The 17,788-nt window shown below is 45.9% G+C and overlaps 1 protein-coding gene across 1 annotated transcript in view; it reads left to right on the top strand.

Moving 5' to 3' along the window:
* The window catches only part of CTCFL (CCCTC-binding factor like), a 30,222-nt gene extending 12,727 nt beyond the window's left edge, over positions 1-17,495 (top strand). The window contains 7 exon segments of the mRNA XM_063141904.1: positions 2,262-2,395; positions 3,613-3,733; positions 4,747-4,896; positions 12,359-12,519; positions 14,581-14,763; positions 16,407-16,530; positions 17,159-17,495. Coding sequence (XP_062997974.1) covers positions 2,262-2,395; positions 3,613-3,733; positions 4,747-4,896; positions 12,359-12,519; positions 14,581-14,763; positions 16,407-16,530; positions 17,159-17,289 — 1,004 coding nt within the window. The 3' untranslated portion in view covers positions 17,290-17,495.
* Positions 17,496-17,788: the final 293 nt, after the last annotated feature.

Raw genomic sequence — 17,788 nt, 5'->3', positions numbered from 1 at the left:
CAGAAGCCTGAAGGAAATAAACCAGCTCTGCTGTGTAAGACCTGCGTGATGTGTGTTTGTTTCTGAGCACAAACAGAGTTCCAGAAAGAGAAAAGTTCTGGCACAATAACCCAACACATCTGTACGCCGATGATACACAACTATATCTGTCATCTCCGGAACTTTCTCCTGATGTTCACGATCGTATCTCGGCATGTCTTTCAGATATCTCAGCTTGGCTGCTTCATCGTCGCTTGAAGCTTAACATGGCAAAGACTGAATTGCTTGTTTTTCCTCCTAAACCTTCTCCTCATCTCTCATTCTCTCTTACTGTCAATGATGTTACGCTTACTCCGGTCAAGGAAGCTCGTAGCCTTGGCTTTATCTTCGACTCCTCGCTCTCCTTGATTCCTCATATTGAGGCAGTAGCTAAATCTTGTCGATTTTTCCTGTATAATATTGCCAGGATTCGATCATTTTTGTCTGTCTCTTCTGCCAAGACGCTTGTTCATGCACTGGTTATTTCACGGTTGGACTACTGCAACCTTCTTCTCTCTGGCCTTCCTTCTTCTCACATCAGCCCGTTGGTTTCTGTTCACCACTCTGCCGCAAAGATCATCTTCTTAGCACGCCGCTCCGACCATGTTACTCCGCTTCTGAAATCTCTTCATTGGCTTCCAATTCACTTCAGAATCCAATATAAACTTCTCCTGTTAACCTTCAAAGCTTTTCACGGTCTAGCTCCTTCCTATCTCTCCTCTCTCATCTCACACTATTGCCCCGCTCGTGCTCTTCGCTCCTCTGATGCCATGTTTCTCGCCTGCCCAAGGGCCTCTACTTCCCTTGCTCGGCTTCGTCCATTTTCGTCTGCTGCCCCTTACGCCTGGAACGCTCTTCCAGAACATTTGAGAACTACAAGTTCAACCACAGCTTTTAAAGCTCAACTAAAAACTTTTCTTTTTCCTAAAGCTTTTAAAACTTGATGTTGTGCAGACTTCTACTGTTACTTTCTACTGTTAGTTTTTCCCTACCCTGTGCCTGCTTACCCTTCCCTGTACCTGTTGGCATTCTCTTCCCCTCCTTATTGTTTTACTATGATTTTATTAGATTGTAAGCCTATGCGGCAGAGTCTTGCTATTTACTGTTTTACTCTGTACAGCACCATGTACATTGATGGTGCTATATAAATAAATAATATTAATAATAATAATAATAATAGGGTGTCTCTACATTAAAGGGAAAAAAACACACTCTTACCGGGCTTTCTTCTTCTGGAGTCTTTCCAAGTTTACGACTGGCTACTTTAGACAGTGGCCACGTGATTTAGAATTGAGAACTTCCCCTTTTGGCATTGCTGTATATATTCAGTGAAATACCGCCATCTGGTGGCTGTTTTACAGTGCAACGCCAGCTTTACATACTGTGAATATCCGGCGATAATTTTAACTACTGCATCATCTCTGATCTTTTTAAAAGCGAGATTATGTGTATGTTTAAGTATTGTAGAAAAAAAAAATTAAAAAAAAAAAGCGAGATTATTGGCGGGGGACGGGACGGGACGTGGGGAACGTCCTGGAGTTGATGATGTCGTGTAAAGGAGCCTCAAACTTCCGTGAGTGGCGAATCATGAGCATGCAAAAAATTATGTAGAGAAGCTTTTAGACCCTTTTAGTCAAGGCATCCAAACAACTCTCAGCCTCTCACATACACTCTTGGAGCTGGGAAAAGGGTAGAGATTGCCGTTTAACTGTCAGCACGATGTCCCCCTGCCTCTGAAGCAGCAAGGTTGGGAGGAAGGCTGGTTGTAGAGCTGAGCTGAAATTTTTTACAAGACATTTTTCCTACCCTGGGGAGAAATTAATTGAAATGCTTCCCTACCTCACCCCTCCCGGTTTCTCTGCCTACAAAGACTGCAGGGAATTTCAAGAGGCTCTTTGTGTACATCACACAACATTGTTATCTGGTTTATTTCTGGTATTCCTTTGTTTTTATTAATTTTTGCTATTCTTACTGCATAGAACTTTATTGTATAAGCTGCCTCGGCAGTTTCTTGCCCTGAAAAGCACCCTAGAAATGATTGTTTTAAAAAATACATTTGGCCCTTAAGTGTTTGATGGGCCATTTTCTGCCTTCTTCTGCTCCTCAAAGTAGGCAGATATAAAACCAGCGGCTCAGCATCACAGTAGATGCATAGTTAAAAACTGAAATTTCTCAGCAGTTTCAGAGGGTGATCTAGCACCACAACTTGCATTTAAGACAAAACGTTTGGCTTCTCCTAACAGGGACCAAGCCGTACAAGTGTGGTGAGTGTGATATGGCCTTTGTGACCAGCGGTGAGCTTTCGAGGCACAGGCGGTATAAGCACACTCTTGAGAAGCCCTTCAAGTGCTCGTTCTGCAACTATTGCAGCGTGGAGGTAAGAATGGTGTTCACAGCAGAATCGCTTTCAGTGTTCTGCCTGTGTGTGGCTGGATCCAAGGAGATGAAGGCTCTGTGAAAGGGACGTTGATGCTCACGGTGTGTTCACTCATTTCTATTTATTTATTGGGAATGTTTAATAAGTGCTCTGCAGCCACAGCTCTCAGGGCCGAAGCAAACGCTACATTAAAGACACAGCTAGCAACTGCATCTATTTCTTTCTTTTTAAAAAACTTTAGCTTTGGGAGCCCAGCATGGGGGTGCTTTATGCTGGACCTGCTCACTGTGGTCCTGATCTGGGTTAGCCCACCATGCCTGCAAGCAATAGTGGGCCGACCCATCCTGGTGTATTGGACTACAAACCCCAGTATCCCCCAGCCAGCTAATTGGTAGTACTATGCAAACTTGGGGGCATGCGACAAACGTAGCCCTCCCCATCCTGGTGTATTGGACTACAAACCCAGTATCCCCAGCCAGCTAATTGGTAGTACTATGCAAACTTGGGGGCATGCGACAAACGCAGCCCTCCCCCTCCTGGTGTATTGGACTACAAACCCCAGTATCCCCCAGCCAGCTAATTGGCAGTACTATGCAAACTTGGGGGCATGCGACAAACGCAGCCCTCCCCATCCTGTTGTATTGGACTACAAACCCCAGTATCCCCCAGCCAGCTAATTGGCAGTACTATGCAAACTTGGGGGCATGCGACAAACGCAGCCCTCCCCATCCTGGTGTATTGGACTACAAACCCCAGTATCCCCCAGCCAGCTAATTGGCAGTACTATGCAAACTTGGGGGCATGCGACAAACACAGTCCTCCCCATCCTGGTGTATTGGACTACAAACCCCAGTATCCCCAGCCAGCTAATTGGTAGTACTATGCAAACTTGGGGGCATGCGACAAAATTAAACTGGAAAACACTTTGTTCTCTCCAATCAGTATTCTGAGACCTGTGATGCTTTCTCCCACTTCATCCTTAACTCATTCTGCTGTATGTGTAAAAACCAGTTTAGGAGGTTAAGTAATTCCCACGGACATTTGAACTTTTGACTGAGGTGTGAGTGTCTGTGTGTGTGTACTGTATACAATTCCTATAGACCTTTGATTGAGGTGCTTGTGTGTAGCTAGATAGACAGACAGAGTGCTCTGTGTGCTTGTGTGTTTATTTTGGCTAGATCCCTGGTAACGTAATTTGTTTGCATTTATAACTACAGGCCAGCAAATTGAAGCGTCATATTCGCTCGCATACAGGAGAGCGCCCGTACAACTGTACTCTCTGTACCTATGCTAGCAGAGACACTTACAAGCTGAAAAGGCACATGGTAACTCACTCAGGTAAATGTTAGAACTGTAATGTTTTTCATTGAAATTTGTCTCTCACTGAGTGATGTAATGCCTGTTCCTGTGAGGTCATAGAATGCTGAGTCACTATAGCCATCAGGACTAGTAGCCATTAATAGCTTTCTCCTTCAAAAATTTGTCTAACTTCCTTTTAAAGCCATCCAAATTGGCGGTCACCACTACATCTCGTGGTAGCGAATTCCATAGTTTAACTATGTGCTGTGTGAAGGAGTCCTTCCTTTTATCTGTCCTGAATCTCCCACCAGTCAGCTTCATGGGATGACCCCTGGGTTCTAGTATTATGAGAGAGGATGAGAAATGTCTATTCACGCCATGGATAATTTTGTACAATTATTAAAAGAAAGAAAGGGCAAAGGGGAAAAAAAACCCAGGCCAGCCCACTGAGGACTGAGCATGATCAGAGGTCTCCAAGAGCCATGGAAAAACGGAAGGGGGAGGATTTCACATGCTTGAGCCCCTAACGTGGGGGACATGGCTGGCTGAACAGAAGTACTGCTGTGAAGTGGTGAAGATATACTGCAACATTTTGTTGCAAGTCCCATTTGTTTTGAACTACTACATTGTGGGCCTACCTCTCCCGTTCCCATACTTGCTATTTACTGTGTTATCTGTACAGCACCATGTACATCGATGGTGCTATATAAATAAATAATAATAATAATAATAATACTCCCATGTCATGAATAAATAGAGTACAAAGGATGCTGCATTTGAACAGGCAGCACGTGGCAAAGGAGTACAGGAGAGTTGCATCATTTTTTGTCTTAGCACGGGGTGAATCATACAGACACTAGGAGAGGTAAAGAAATCTCAGTGGAGGTATATGTTTTAAGACACCGTGGAGGAGAAATATGTAGCTGCCATTTACAACGGCAGTAAAACAAAGAACGGAAGCGTGTGTGTGTGTGTGTGTGTATAAACAGTCTCACAATTGTCTGCCATGGTATTTTGCTTTCTAATTTACATTTTCACCTTTTTCGTTCTAGGTGAAAAACCCTTTGAGTGTCTGATTTGTAAGGCTAAATTCACTCAAGCCGGAACTCTGAAGTTCCATATATTGTACAAACATGGGAAAAATGTGCCAAAATACCAGTGTCCGCACTGTAACACATCTGTCGCCAGGAAGGGTGATTTAAGTAAGTTTCATTACCTCCCCCTCCTTTTTTTAAAAAAACGTTCTATGAAATCAATGAAGAATTAGGTTGATATCGTTATCTAATTTTGATTTAAGAAATTGCTATTCCTAATCTGGCTCATTTGTTCCAAATCAATAGCTAACTTGAAGTCTTTGCAATAAGTAAGGTCTGATTTCTCCGGTGTGGGCAGCGTGAAGGATTTTTGGTACCGCTGCTGAGCATTTTACTATACCCCATGCAAATCAGTTGAGTGTGGGATGTTTATGAAATTTTACGTTCTAAAATTCCAACCTGTGTTTTCAGGTTCCGAATTCCCGTTTCCCTTCTGTAGCAGCGCTGTTCGTGTTCTGCCATTCTTCTATTCTCTATCGCTAGTGATTTTGTTCAGGCTGCTGCAAATGGCCATGTTCAAATCTTTTCTTTTTTGCAGGATCCCAACTGTGCACCGGTGCATAGGCGCATGGATGGAATCACAAGGCAACACGGTGCCATCGCATCAAGATTCTGTATTGCACTTCAACTTAATTACTGCCCCTATGCACCGGTGCGCATTGGTAAACCCATAAAGGAGCAAAAAGAAGAGCGAACCGAGAATGGAACCAAAGTGTGCTCCATGCTCCAATACAGAAATTTATTTTACAGATTCTCCAAATTAAATCAGAAGGGAGGCAGGATGGAACTCAGGGAGGCATGAACTCACAGAGCAGTGAATGGCAAAGTATGGTGAAAACCCATAACTTAGTTTTTGAGTGGGGGGGGGGAATACTATCCCGTGACCACAACCCCAGATTGATTATCTTCAGGGTCTGAAGTGCAAGGGGAGATAAGTAGACCTGGCCCAACAGAAGTTCTTACCTGAGGCAAGCCACTGCCCTGCTTCTTTTGGGTCACGCGGCATCACTGGCTCCTCCTCCCCGCTTCTGCATTGCTGCGGTTCCCCCCTTCCATGCAGTGGCAGCAGCGGAGGAAGTATTGGAATGGGTAAACTTAGCCATGTCCACTCCCCCCAGATCCCCTGCTGGTCAGTCACCCTTGTTCTCCATGTAGTGGCTTTGTGGTCGCCCGTAGGCACCAATCAGCACCAAGGCCATCAGGAAGCTGCCATTTCTCTGCAACAGTGGCAGCTCGGCGAGGGGATGCGCAGCTCGCAGCTCCCCGTTCTTGCTCTCCTGCGCACTCCATCGGCTGGCTGGAGGACTCAGCTGAATTGACGCAAGAGGTCTCGTGATATTTTGGCCAAGTCTCCCAGCCAGGAGCCCTGCAGCTGGGGCAGAAGATGGGAGATGCCGGCCAGAGAGCTTCGGCTGTGGGGCGGTATATAAATGTAATAAATAAATAAATGAGGGAGGGAGGAGGCACCGCTGCTGCCACCGCCGCTGGGGGTGTGCAAGCTTGTTGGCCGGCTGGCCAAGCAGGCAGGCAGCTAGGGAGGGAGGGGCCAGCCAAGCAGCAGCAGGCCCTTTGGTGGGGACGGCAGAACAATTTGCCGCTGTTCCCATCCCATGCAGCCTGCTGCGGTCACATCTTGCTGCTTCATTGTAGGGCCAGCCCTGAGCATAAGGCTGTCATTGGCTACTTACTATGACGATGATATGCTGCTTCTAGCACTAGAGGCAGTATGCTTCTATATATCAGCCACTGGGGAACGTGCACTCATGTCAGTACACTCATGTCCCACTTGTGGGTTTTCCACAGGCGGCTGGCTGGCCACTGTGCAAGCAGAATGTCGGACGAGATGGACCCTTGACCATAAGAAGAGCTCTCGTGAATCAGACCCACGGTCCGTCTATTCCAGCATCCTGTTCACACGGTGCCCAGCTATCTGCCCTTGGCCAGATCCAGGTTGTAAAGGAAACCACACTCAGCCAAACCGGCTGCCCACTGGATTTTGCACAGATCTTGGAATAAAGCTCACAGCTCTCAATTTGAAAGGGTTAAGCCCAATCCTTTATTGAAATAGGAAGGGTAAGAGGCAAGCATTTACATCAGATTAGCTACTAAAACAGATACATCAACCCCGAACCCCATACCAGCAAACTAAAACATTTGTTACAGAATATACTTCCCCGCAGCCAGGTGTCCTTCAGCTCAGGCACTGGCCTCAGATTTGGTGGACTTTTTAAGGCCCCTCGTTTCTACTCCTCCCCCTCCCTCCGGAAGGGCCAGTTTCTCCTTCACAGTTGCAAATTGCCCCAAGGTCACTGCTCTCGCCTCAACGGAGCCAGGAGATGGCTTCCCGCCTGCGGCCAGGTGGAGAGATAAGCGGTACTTCTGCAATTCTATAACAGACAATGAACAAAAATGAATTGCTAAAAACAGTAATTCTGAGTACGCTTAACCCCTTCCTTACACAGGTTAGCTCTTTTTATGTTCTTAACAGGCTCCCCCAGTGGCTTTCCTGATTGCAGTCCTCTTAATTGCTTTGCACAAGTCAGTGCCCTGCCTTGCCACCAGGAAAACCACTGGGAGAAGCAGTAAGTAGCCCTTGCACTTCTGACCCTGGTGGGGATAATCAGCCCAATCATGGCGGGGAAAATGACGTATTTGCCTTGTTGACTTGTGTGGATCAGGAGACGGGGCTGCAATTCGGGGTGGGGGGAGGCAGGGAGGAGAGCTCTTGCCAACTTCTGACTTCAGGTACCGCAGGAGTCTAGGGGCAAGGGTCAACCAGCAGTTTTCCTGATTGCAGCCAGACAAGAGGAAGAAATGAAAGTTCAGAAGTGAATCTCTGTAGCCAGTCCTGCAGCTGCTACTAAAGACCACTAGAGAACCTCTGGAACAAACGCTCCCATTTTATTGCAAGAGGCAGGTTATTCGAAGCGTCTGGAGCAACCCAGTCAGCATTTGCTCCCCCGCTGCCTCCATATATTCCGAGATTGCTTATGCAGGAGCTAGACAAGCCCTGCAGGTTCAGCATAACCTTCTCCAAGCCTTTTCGGCTGCGCTATGCAAGCGCCTGGGTTTATTTTTTGTAACGAAGTGAAGCGGCGCCACCTTGTGGTTGTTGTGAGTTCAATCAGCACCCGTGACAGATCAGTGCCCAGACTTCCAAAGTCAATAGAAGTGTGTTCTTGGTGGGAATGGACCAGCCGCTATGTCTCTAGCCCGTGCGGATATCTACACGGGGCTTTTACTCTGGTTCTACTCCGCCCCAAAGTCAGTCATGTCAGAGGATGTGCGCCCCTCCCCGTAGCTAGCGGGGCATTTCTTGCCCTAAACCCTTTCCAATCCTCCCCCAAACTCATTTTGCGACAGGTTTCCCAGCCACAGTGGGAGGAGATGCCACATTGGGGAAGGATAGCCCTGGTACTCAAGCTACACACCATGAGCATGGGGGGGCGTTGTTTATTTTAAGGGAAATGGAGAGGGTTTAAAATCACAGCAGTGGCGCGGATGGAAGGGGGTCATAAAACATCCGCCCTCCCCCGTAGTGCAGGCTGCATTTGCGATCATCTTTCCCTTTCCCCTCAGCTGCTTTTTCGCCCGCGAGAAAAATACAGCGGGAAAGCAGCTTGTGGGGTTAGTTTTTCATCACTGTCGTATCTAATGCAGGGCGCAGGGCTTCCATACTGCTGCTTCACAGTCATGTAATCACGCAGTTGTGCAGTGGCGCGTTTGCGCAATAGTCAGACTTGCATTGGGCTGGGTTAGTAAGGGCTTCATGCTGGGAAGCTTCAATATTGTTGATGATGATTGTTATTAGATTTACTTGTATCCCGCCTTTTTCCCAATACTGGGACTCAAGGCTCCTGTATCCTTAACAGTTATGTAGAAAAGGGGATTTCAGCAGGTGTCATTTGCATGCAAGCAGCACCCAGTGAAACTCCGTCTTCATCACAACAGTGAAAGCTGCAGGAGCCCTGCCTTCTTTTGTATATAGTCACACTAGGCAGGGCTCCTGCAGTTTTAATGGTTGAGATGAAGAGGGGATTTCACCAGGTGCTGCATGCATACAAATGACACCTGCTGAAATCCCCTTTTCTATACAACTGTTAAAGATACAGGAGCCCTGTCCTCCTTTCCATAGGGTCATCCTAGTTTCCCCTCCCCCTAAAGACTCTTTGCACTTCTGCAAATGTTTGGATTTCCCCCAAACACGCTGGGATTTCCCCCAAGTGTGTGCCCTCTTGTGGGCAGGTGCTGCCATTTTGGTTACTTGAGGATCAGCTGTTGCCCCCAAACATTGCTGATAGAGGCAATGGTAATTATTCCATAGAATTACAGAATGAAGATTTGGCTTTTCAGTGCGCAGGACAGATTTGAATTGCTTGCCTGCACATCATCTAAACTTAGGGTTTCAGTGTCTGTTTTTTGTATTCTTGCTCAAACATTTGTGACTAGAGGGGGGTGTAATTTTATTCATTCGTATTTGTGAATGGCTTAGCATAAGTCCAAGGGGAGTTCAAAGACAACACGGAAACACAATGAAAATCAATTCAGAGGAGACCAATAAGGCTCCCTTTGAAGTCATTGGGAGCTTTTCCACGGCCGTTTATTGCAGCGTGGGTCTGGCCCAGAGCATCCATTAACTTCTGAACTTTTATATCTGTTTAGCAAACAGTAATTGATTATATGACTCTTGAAAGCCCTGGCTGCATTTAAATTTTATTAAGCCAGTGTAGCAGAATTATTTTTCGGGTCCCGGAGACTCATAGCACATGCCACAGGGGAGAGATCTGTTGTAACAGCCAGGTTTGCTTTGGTCTGCTGCGTTAGCCACGAAGGGCCAGAGAAGAAAACACTGTATTTTTTGTGTAAAGGTAAAAGACCCTCACCAAGCCAAGATTCCTCCCCCTGGCTCTAATCAGCCATTTTGATTCCTACAGGATGAGTGAGCAGAAATATGATTGCCATAGTTGGCTTTGTTGGTAAGAGTCATCCAAATCTCAGCGCAAAACTATTGGGGTGGAGGAGGCTGTACGCCGGAGGTGTTGTCAAGCTGCTTTCATTCCAAGAGCAGCATTCCATTGCAGAGAATTTCGGGGGCCAGTGGTGGACGGAGCCAAGACAAAAGTGTAGGGCCAAAAGTACCGGCGTATTTGAGCTTAAAGCTCTGGCTTCTAGTAACTAACCTCAGGAGAGGCATTTCAACCTTCTAAGGCACACACACACACGCACAAAAAAGCGCCAAGAAATCACCAAGCTATTGGTGGTCAAGGGAAGGGTGTCTGATATATGGAGAGCCAGTGTGGTGTAGCGGCTAAAGTGTTGGACTGGGAGCCAAGAGATCTGGGTTCTAGTCCCAATTCGGCCATGGAAACCCACTGGGTGATTTTGGGCCAGTCAAAGACTCTCAGCCCAACCTACCTCACAGGGTTGTTGTTGTTATGAGGATAAAATGGAGAAGAGAATTATGTATACTGCTTTGGGTTCCTTGGAGGAAAAAAGGGGATATCAATGAAACAAACAAATAAATAAATAAGGGTGTGGTGCCAGGAGAAGGGGCACAGGCATCTGGGGAACCACAGAGGGCCAGAGTGGAACCCCAGGCAAGCCGGGTTTGTCCTATGTGGCGGAGGTTCAACACCACAGCTATAAACAGTGTTTCCGGAAGGCCATTTCGTTAGCCCACCTTATTATTATAGGCATTAAGAAGGAACTTTTGCAGGCTAGTGAATGACTCGGATGCCCTGCTGAATTAGCAGGTCCATTTCATACATTACACTTTCAGGCATATTCCTAAGACCTTTTACATCCCTACACATATGCCTAAAAATGTAAAGTATGCAAGAAACGTTCGTAAAGGAGCTGTGTTTGGTTCCAGGTTCGTATTGAGTGTATCGTCAGTGGTAAATGCGGATTTGCCTCCATGTAATGTGTGAATAGCCCACTAACCATTGTGAGCATGGCAGTCAAGTGAGTCAGCCCTATTTCTGCATCTGGTGCTGAACCGGAGGCCAAGAGCGTCTTTAAATGAGCAGTTTGTAGCACGCTCATGATTGGCCACTCACAGAAGTTCACGGGTCATTTTGATGACATTGTGAGTCTCCTGTGTATCTCCCGCTCCTTTTCCCAGTTAATCGGTTTTTTAAAAAGACCTCAGAAAACCCGATTCTTCTGAAATATGTCGGGATTTCCTGCCGTGTGCAGTTGAAGTTGCACTATAAAACGCTCTCTTGGGGGAACTGACCCATTGAACTATATGGGCTGAGAAGTTTTAGAATATAGGCCACATGGTTGCTGCTCTCTTCCCATGTGATTCATTTGTTTCAAACGTGGAAGAGAAGCAGGAAGCAGAGCAATGATAAGGCAATGCAATTTCCCCCTGTCTGAAAGCACTCCAGGTGGAAGTGCTGATTTCTGAAACCCGTATTTCTTCCACTGCCTTGGACTGATGTAGGACATCTACTCATAGCTCTACATATGGATAATTATTATTAATATTTATTTATAAAGCGCCATCAAAGTTCATGGCGCTGTACAGAATAAAACAAAACAAATCCATAGAGAGGCTAACAAGTAGAATCATAGAATCGTAGAATCATAGAATAGCAGAGTTGGAAGGGGCCATCGAGTCCAACCCCCTGCTCAATGCAGGAATCCACCCTAAAGCATCCCCGAAAGATGCTTGTCCAGCTGCCTCTTGAAGTCCTCTAGTATGGGAGAGCCCACAACCTCCCTAGGTAACTGATTCCATTGTCGCACTGCTCTAACAGTCAGGAAGTTTTTCCTGATGTCCAGCTGGAATCTAGCTTCCTTTAACTTGAGCCCATTATTCCGTGTCCTGCACTCTGGGAGGATCGAGAAGAGATCCTGGCCCTTCTCTATGTGACAACCTTTTAAGTATTTGAAGAGTGTTATCATGTCTCCCCTCAATCTTCTCTTCTCCAGGCTAAACATGCCCAGTTCTTTCAGTCTCTCTTCATAGGGCTTTGATTCCAGACCCCTGATCATCCTGGTTGCCCTCCTCTGAACACGCTCCAGCTTGTCTGCGTCCTTCTTGAATTGTGGAGCCCAGAACTGGACACAATACTCTAGATGAGGCCTAACCAGGGCCGAATAGAGAGGAACCAGTACCTCACGTGATTTGGAAGCTATACTTCTATTAATGCAGCCCAAAATAGCATTTGCCTTTCTTGCAGCCATATCGCACTGTTGGCTCATATTCAGCTTGCGATCTACAACAATTCCAAGATCAATTCTCATTTGCTCAGAGCTGTGTTTGAAAAGGAAAAATAATATTATGCCCAACTTATTTATTTATTACATATTTGCTTATGCTAATCTTATACCGCTTAATATTCTAACATTTCTAAGCAATTCACAACATGATACATATAGAATGTCTTATAAAAACCAATATAAAAACCATGGGAAAACAATATAATATAATTAATTCAGAATAACAAAGGCAATCATAAAACAAGGCAGCGTCATAATCCATTACAAGTCAGGGAAAGCCAATGTAAACAAATATGTCTTCAAGAGACGTTTAAAGCTCACCAGAGCTCCTGCCTTTTAGGAATCCACTTGAGGAACCTGCATTCTTTCATTGATGTGCCGCTGAAGTGCAACTGCTGTGAAGACACCTTCCACGACCGCTATGCTTTCAGACAGCACAAGAAGACGCACAGAAATGAAAAGAGATTCAAATGCGACCAGTGCAATTACGCATGCAAGCAGGTATTTCAGAGAGCCGGGTTCTGGTCGCCGGTTTGATGGGTTCCATTTGTTGGAGACGGGCGTTAGCTTTGGTTGCCCTGCAAACATTTATTGCTAAACTCCTGTAGAAACATCAAGGCTTGGTGGTGCAAATGTAGGTCTTGAAATGTGTGATTTACTTGCTGGAGCAAAGGTGTTCTCTGTCATTATGATTGGAGGGAAAACGTTTTATCTGAGCCGCTTCTCTCTGTCGTCTGCCAGAAATAATATTTTGAACTGTGGGGTTGAAAATGGGCAAAATGATGTCAGCATTTGATCAAATCATGATTAATTAATTCCTGCCATTAAAATAGCCTGGGGAGAAACCACCATATTTTCCCTAGCTCAGGGGTAGGGCACAATCAATATGAATTAAGGCTCCCGCCTTTTTAATCAGTTAACCTTAAATGCTTTAGTTGATTCGTTCACATCAACTAAAACAATGCGAGTAAAATAATATTGCTGAAGCAGGAAGCACAATTCCTTTGTTTTTAGAATCTAAAGGCCAGTGGTATTTAGGGACTGTGGAAGGCGCTTGCGGAAAGTCCTAAGCGGTATGAACACTTTGCTCAGCTCTGTAGGACAAGGAAGATTTGAGTCCTAAAGGATGGTTCTGCACATGTTCATGGGGCTGTCTTCACGGCTCCAGGTTGGCACTGCCTCCCTCCGAAACCCCACAGTTAAGATTATTATTATTATTATTATTATTATTTATTTATTTATATAGCACCATCAATGTACATGGTGCTGTACAGAGTAAAACAGTAAAGAATAGCCATTCTGGATCAGTCCAAGGGTCCATCTAGTCCAGCACTCTTTTCACACAGTGCCCAGCCAGCCATTGACCAGGGATGAACAAGCAGGACATGGTGTAACAGCACCCTTCCACCCATGTTCCCCAGCAACTGGTGCACACAGGCTTATTATTATTATTATTATTTATTTATATAGCACCATCAATGTACATTATTGCTTCGAATACTGGAGATAACACACAACAATCAGGGCTAGTAGCCATTGATAGCCTTCGCTTCCAGGAATTTATCCAACCCCCTTTTAAAGCCATCCAAATTGGTGGCCATCACTACAGATTATGGTAGTGAGTTCCATAATTTAACTATGCACTGTATGAAGAAGTACTTCCTTTTATTTGTCCTGGATCTCCCACCAATCAGCTTCGTGGGATGAGCCCGGGTTCTAGTATTTTGAGAGAGGGAGAAAAACGTCTCCCTATCCACCTTCTCCATACCATGCATAATTTTGTACACCTCTGTCATGTCTCCCCTCAGCCTCCTCTTCTCCAAGCGAAACAATCCCAGCTGATGTAACCTTCCCTCATAGGGGAGATGCTCCAGCCCCTTAATCATTTTAGTTGCCCTTTTCTGCACTTTTTCCAGCTCTATCATATCCTTTTTTAGGTGTGGTGACCAGAACTGTACACAGTATTCTAAGTGTGGTCGCACCATAGATTTGTATAAAGGCGGTATGATACTGGCAGTTTTATTCTCAATTCCTTTTTGTATAATGTCTAATATGGAGTTTGCCTTCTTTACAGCAGCCGCACACTGGATTGACATTTTCATCAATCTGTCCACCACAATCCCAAGATCTCTTTCTTTCACTCTCCCAGGGTGGTGTTGGTTGATCCTGACGCGAGGAGGTGCATGGGGTTTCCTGCAGCCATCTGGGCACCAGAGCTGCCCCCACTCTCTTCCTGGTGGAAGGTGACTAACAGGTGGTTGCCTTCCACCAGGCATCGCCCCCGGATTGGCCCCGGAACGACAACAGGCGGCAGAAGAGCCGTACTGGCGTCACTCCTATTGAAAAAGTCGGGGCAAATCGCCGACTTCTTTAGTGCACAGCTTTGCAAAGAAGCCCCGCGGTGACTGCGAAGCTGCACCTGAGTCGTATAACTGACGCAGCGCAGATCTGCAGCCACTGCGGAGCTTTCCCCATGTAACCCCCCCCCCCCGGTCATTATGGTAACGCTTGGTTTTATTTTGGTCAGCATTTCGTTTCTCCTCCTTCCACCCCGCCCCCCAGGAACGCCACATGATTATGCACAAGCGGACGCATACTGGCGAGAAACCCTTTGTTTGCATCTCCTGCAGCAAATGCTTTCGCCAGAAACAGCTTCTGACAGTTCACTTCAAGAAATACCACGACACCAGTTTTCAGCCACAGGTCTATGAATGCCCTCATTGCGGCAAGGGCTATTCACGCTGGGTAAGCTGACTCGCCTCTGAAAGGGCCTTCTAGGAGATGCCTGTAGTCCGATATAAGCAGAACTAGGTATCTTCTATGGATTCCATGCAAGCGACATTTTAAAAAATCTGGTATTGCTTGCAAAATTCAGCATTGTGACAACCAGAGCTATTGGGTTTCCCACCCACCCCCGGTTTGGCATCAAGACAAAGAGGGGAAAGCTCTCTACTTGAGAACTTGGAAAGGCACTGCCAGTCAAAGTAGAGCAGCGGTGGATAGAAAATAGATTGCGATTCACTGGGTAGATCTCTGGGTGTTTTGTAGTAGATCAGCAGGCACTTGGGCTCCCTGTAGTTTAACAATAGTTCTATGTAGGTCTCTCTTTGACTGTTAAATCCCCCGATCTGTAGTAACTCTTGGCTACTCTACACAAGTGACATTGCACACTTGTGATTGGTCACTTGCAGATGTTAGCAGGACCTTTACATCAGCGGTCCCCAACCTTTTTGGCACCAGGGACCGGTTTTGTGAAAGACAATTTTTCCACGGACCCGGGGGGGCAGGGGGGTTTGAGGGGATGGTTTTGGGAAGCCCCCCCCCCCCACTCCAGCAACCTGGCTTCACTTTGGCTGGGTGGGCGCCCAGCCAAAGCGAAGCCAGGACGCTAGGGCTGGCGGCTTCGGAACGGCGCGCCCGGAAGTCGCTCTCCCAGGCACACCGTTCCGAAGCCGCCCCACCCCAGAGTCCTGGCTTCGCTTCGGCTGGGCAGGCGAGATGGCGCCCCGCACCTAAGTACACTGGGGTGGGGGTGGGTGAAAGCAGCTCACCTGCGCAGCCCGGTTCCTAACAGGCCACGGACTGGTTCTGGTTCCAGCCTGGGGGTTGGGGACCCATGCTTTACATGACGTCATCAACCTCCAGGATGTCCTCCTGCGCTTTGTCCCCTTTATCCTGCTTTCAAAAAGATTGGAGATAACACGAAAAGAGGCATTATTCCAATCGAACAGCTGTGTGAAATGTTGCTATTGCGCTGTAACTCAGCCACTACATGGCACTCTGTATTGGCAAAGACAGAAAAGAGAAGTTTGAAATTTAACTCAAATCATGTATCTGCCAGGGGGGTGGGGGTGGGGGGGGACGGAATCAGAAAGCCCTGGTAAGGATGCAGTTTTTTTGCTTAGTAAGAAGAAGCTCTCAGATGTAGATTTGTACTTGTGTGTGCAGGCCAGACCCTTGTATTGATCATGGGTTGCAATAGAATCAGCCTTCTCCAACCTGGTGCCCTGCAGATGTTTTGGAGTACAACTCCCAGAATCCCCCAGCCAGCTAATTTAAGGATTAAATGTACGGATTTCTGTGCATATTTGGGGAAATGTACGCATCCCCCCTTGAACAAAATGCTTTTGTACCTTTACGCAGGCGGGGGGATGCTGAAACGCCTCCCAAACCTTTGAATTGCAAGGATTTCCGCAGCAAACTGAATTCCAGTTCACATTTAGGTTTGGGAAGTGTGACTTTGTTGGGGTGTTTGTTTGTTTGTTTGTTTTGCTTGATAAGAATATCTGAGAGCTTTACATTTTACATTTCTTTTTTAACACAGTAATGCATAAACTGTTATTGAGCAGATTCGCAAAATCTTGTTTTTGATCCTTTATGCCGGACAGAATAATATGCGTAAGCATGCTGAAAACTGTGGAAAGGAAAGAGCTGTTCAACCTAGCAAAGGAAGCAAGAGTAAAAAGCAAGAGAACGGAAGAAAGGGATCGGGCCGTGGCACTAAAGAAGAAGGTAATAATTGAAGTGATCTCAGGTGAAGTTGCAGAGCACAAGGACTTTTTGTCATGTTAGGGCAGTCTTCCTCAACCTGGAGCCTTCATCATCATCAAAAATACAAATTTATATTGCACTCTATATTGCACATTAACCAAAACCCACAAAACACAGCAATATTATTTATTCATTTATTTATTTATTTACGTATATAGTGCCATCAGTGTACATGGTGCTGTACATAGTAAAACAATAAAATAGCAACTCCCTGCCACATAGGCTTACATTCTAATAGAAATAAAAATCAATAAATACACAGTAGATAAACTGCTAACCAAAAATAATGCTTTGGACAACAACTCCCATCAACCCCAGCCAGCCAGGGATGATGGCCATTGCAATCTAAAACTTCTGGAGGACACCAGATTGGGAGGGCTGCTTTAGGGTATGGGAAGGGGGTCAGGCTGGCGCTCATCCAGGTTGGAATTTGCACACTTAGGGTGCAATCCTATGCCTGTTTAGTCAGAAAAATTCCTACTACTCCACTATTGAGCTACAGCCCTTCCTGACACAGGGCTGACGTATTTATTCCCCATAAACTGAACTTCCCTCTCTCTCTCTCTCTCTCCCTCCCTCCCTCCTGAAGTGGTTGCTTGTGTCAACTCTCAGTTCTACACCACCTACCCTGTCGGAACGTGGGGAAAAGAAGAAGCTATTCTGGAGGATGAGAAAGCCGGCATTACTTGTGAGATGATCTTCAACTTGATGGACGAATAGTTCCTGGGATGCGCCTCCTTTCTTCTTGCAGAGTGGCAGCCTCAGCCATATAGAAACGTTGAACCCAGTTAGTGTTTATGACATGTTCCTGCAAAATGTTATTCATGGGTTAAAGGGTGCTAAACTACATATCTTTTGGCAGTGTTGTGTTAGTGCCATTCAAGATGCTCTCACTGTATTTTCCAAGTAGGTTCTTGGAACTTATATGGTTGGAATCATTTCAAATCTCCTCTTCTCTTGCCAAGGGTGAGTCAGGGCTGAGTATAAACTGTGGAATTCCAGTTCTCTTCCATTGTCTTTAGTGTTGCAACTTTAGTTTAAAAAATGGTTGGAGTTAAAATGCAATTTGAATTTATTCCTCGGTGGCTTTGATCCAGATCTCCTTACTGAGTGTGACTGGAGACAGAGAGTGTGTTTTTAGAGGGTTGAAAATATTATGAGAGATATATCGTTGCCTGCAATATGTATACTCATCCCACGACAGCTTCTAAATCAAATA

This window comes from Elgaria multicarinata, chromosome 1 (assembly GCF_023053635.1).
Source record: "Elgaria multicarinata webbii isolate HBS135686 ecotype San Diego chromosome 1, rElgMul1.1.pri, whole genome shotgun sequence".
NCBI lineage: Eukaryota > Metazoa > Chordata > Lepidosauria > Squamata > Anguidae > Elgaria > Elgaria multicarinata.
The sequence above is the reverse complement of the archived record's forward strand: the minus strand, read 5'-3'. Positions and strand labels throughout refer to the sequence as shown.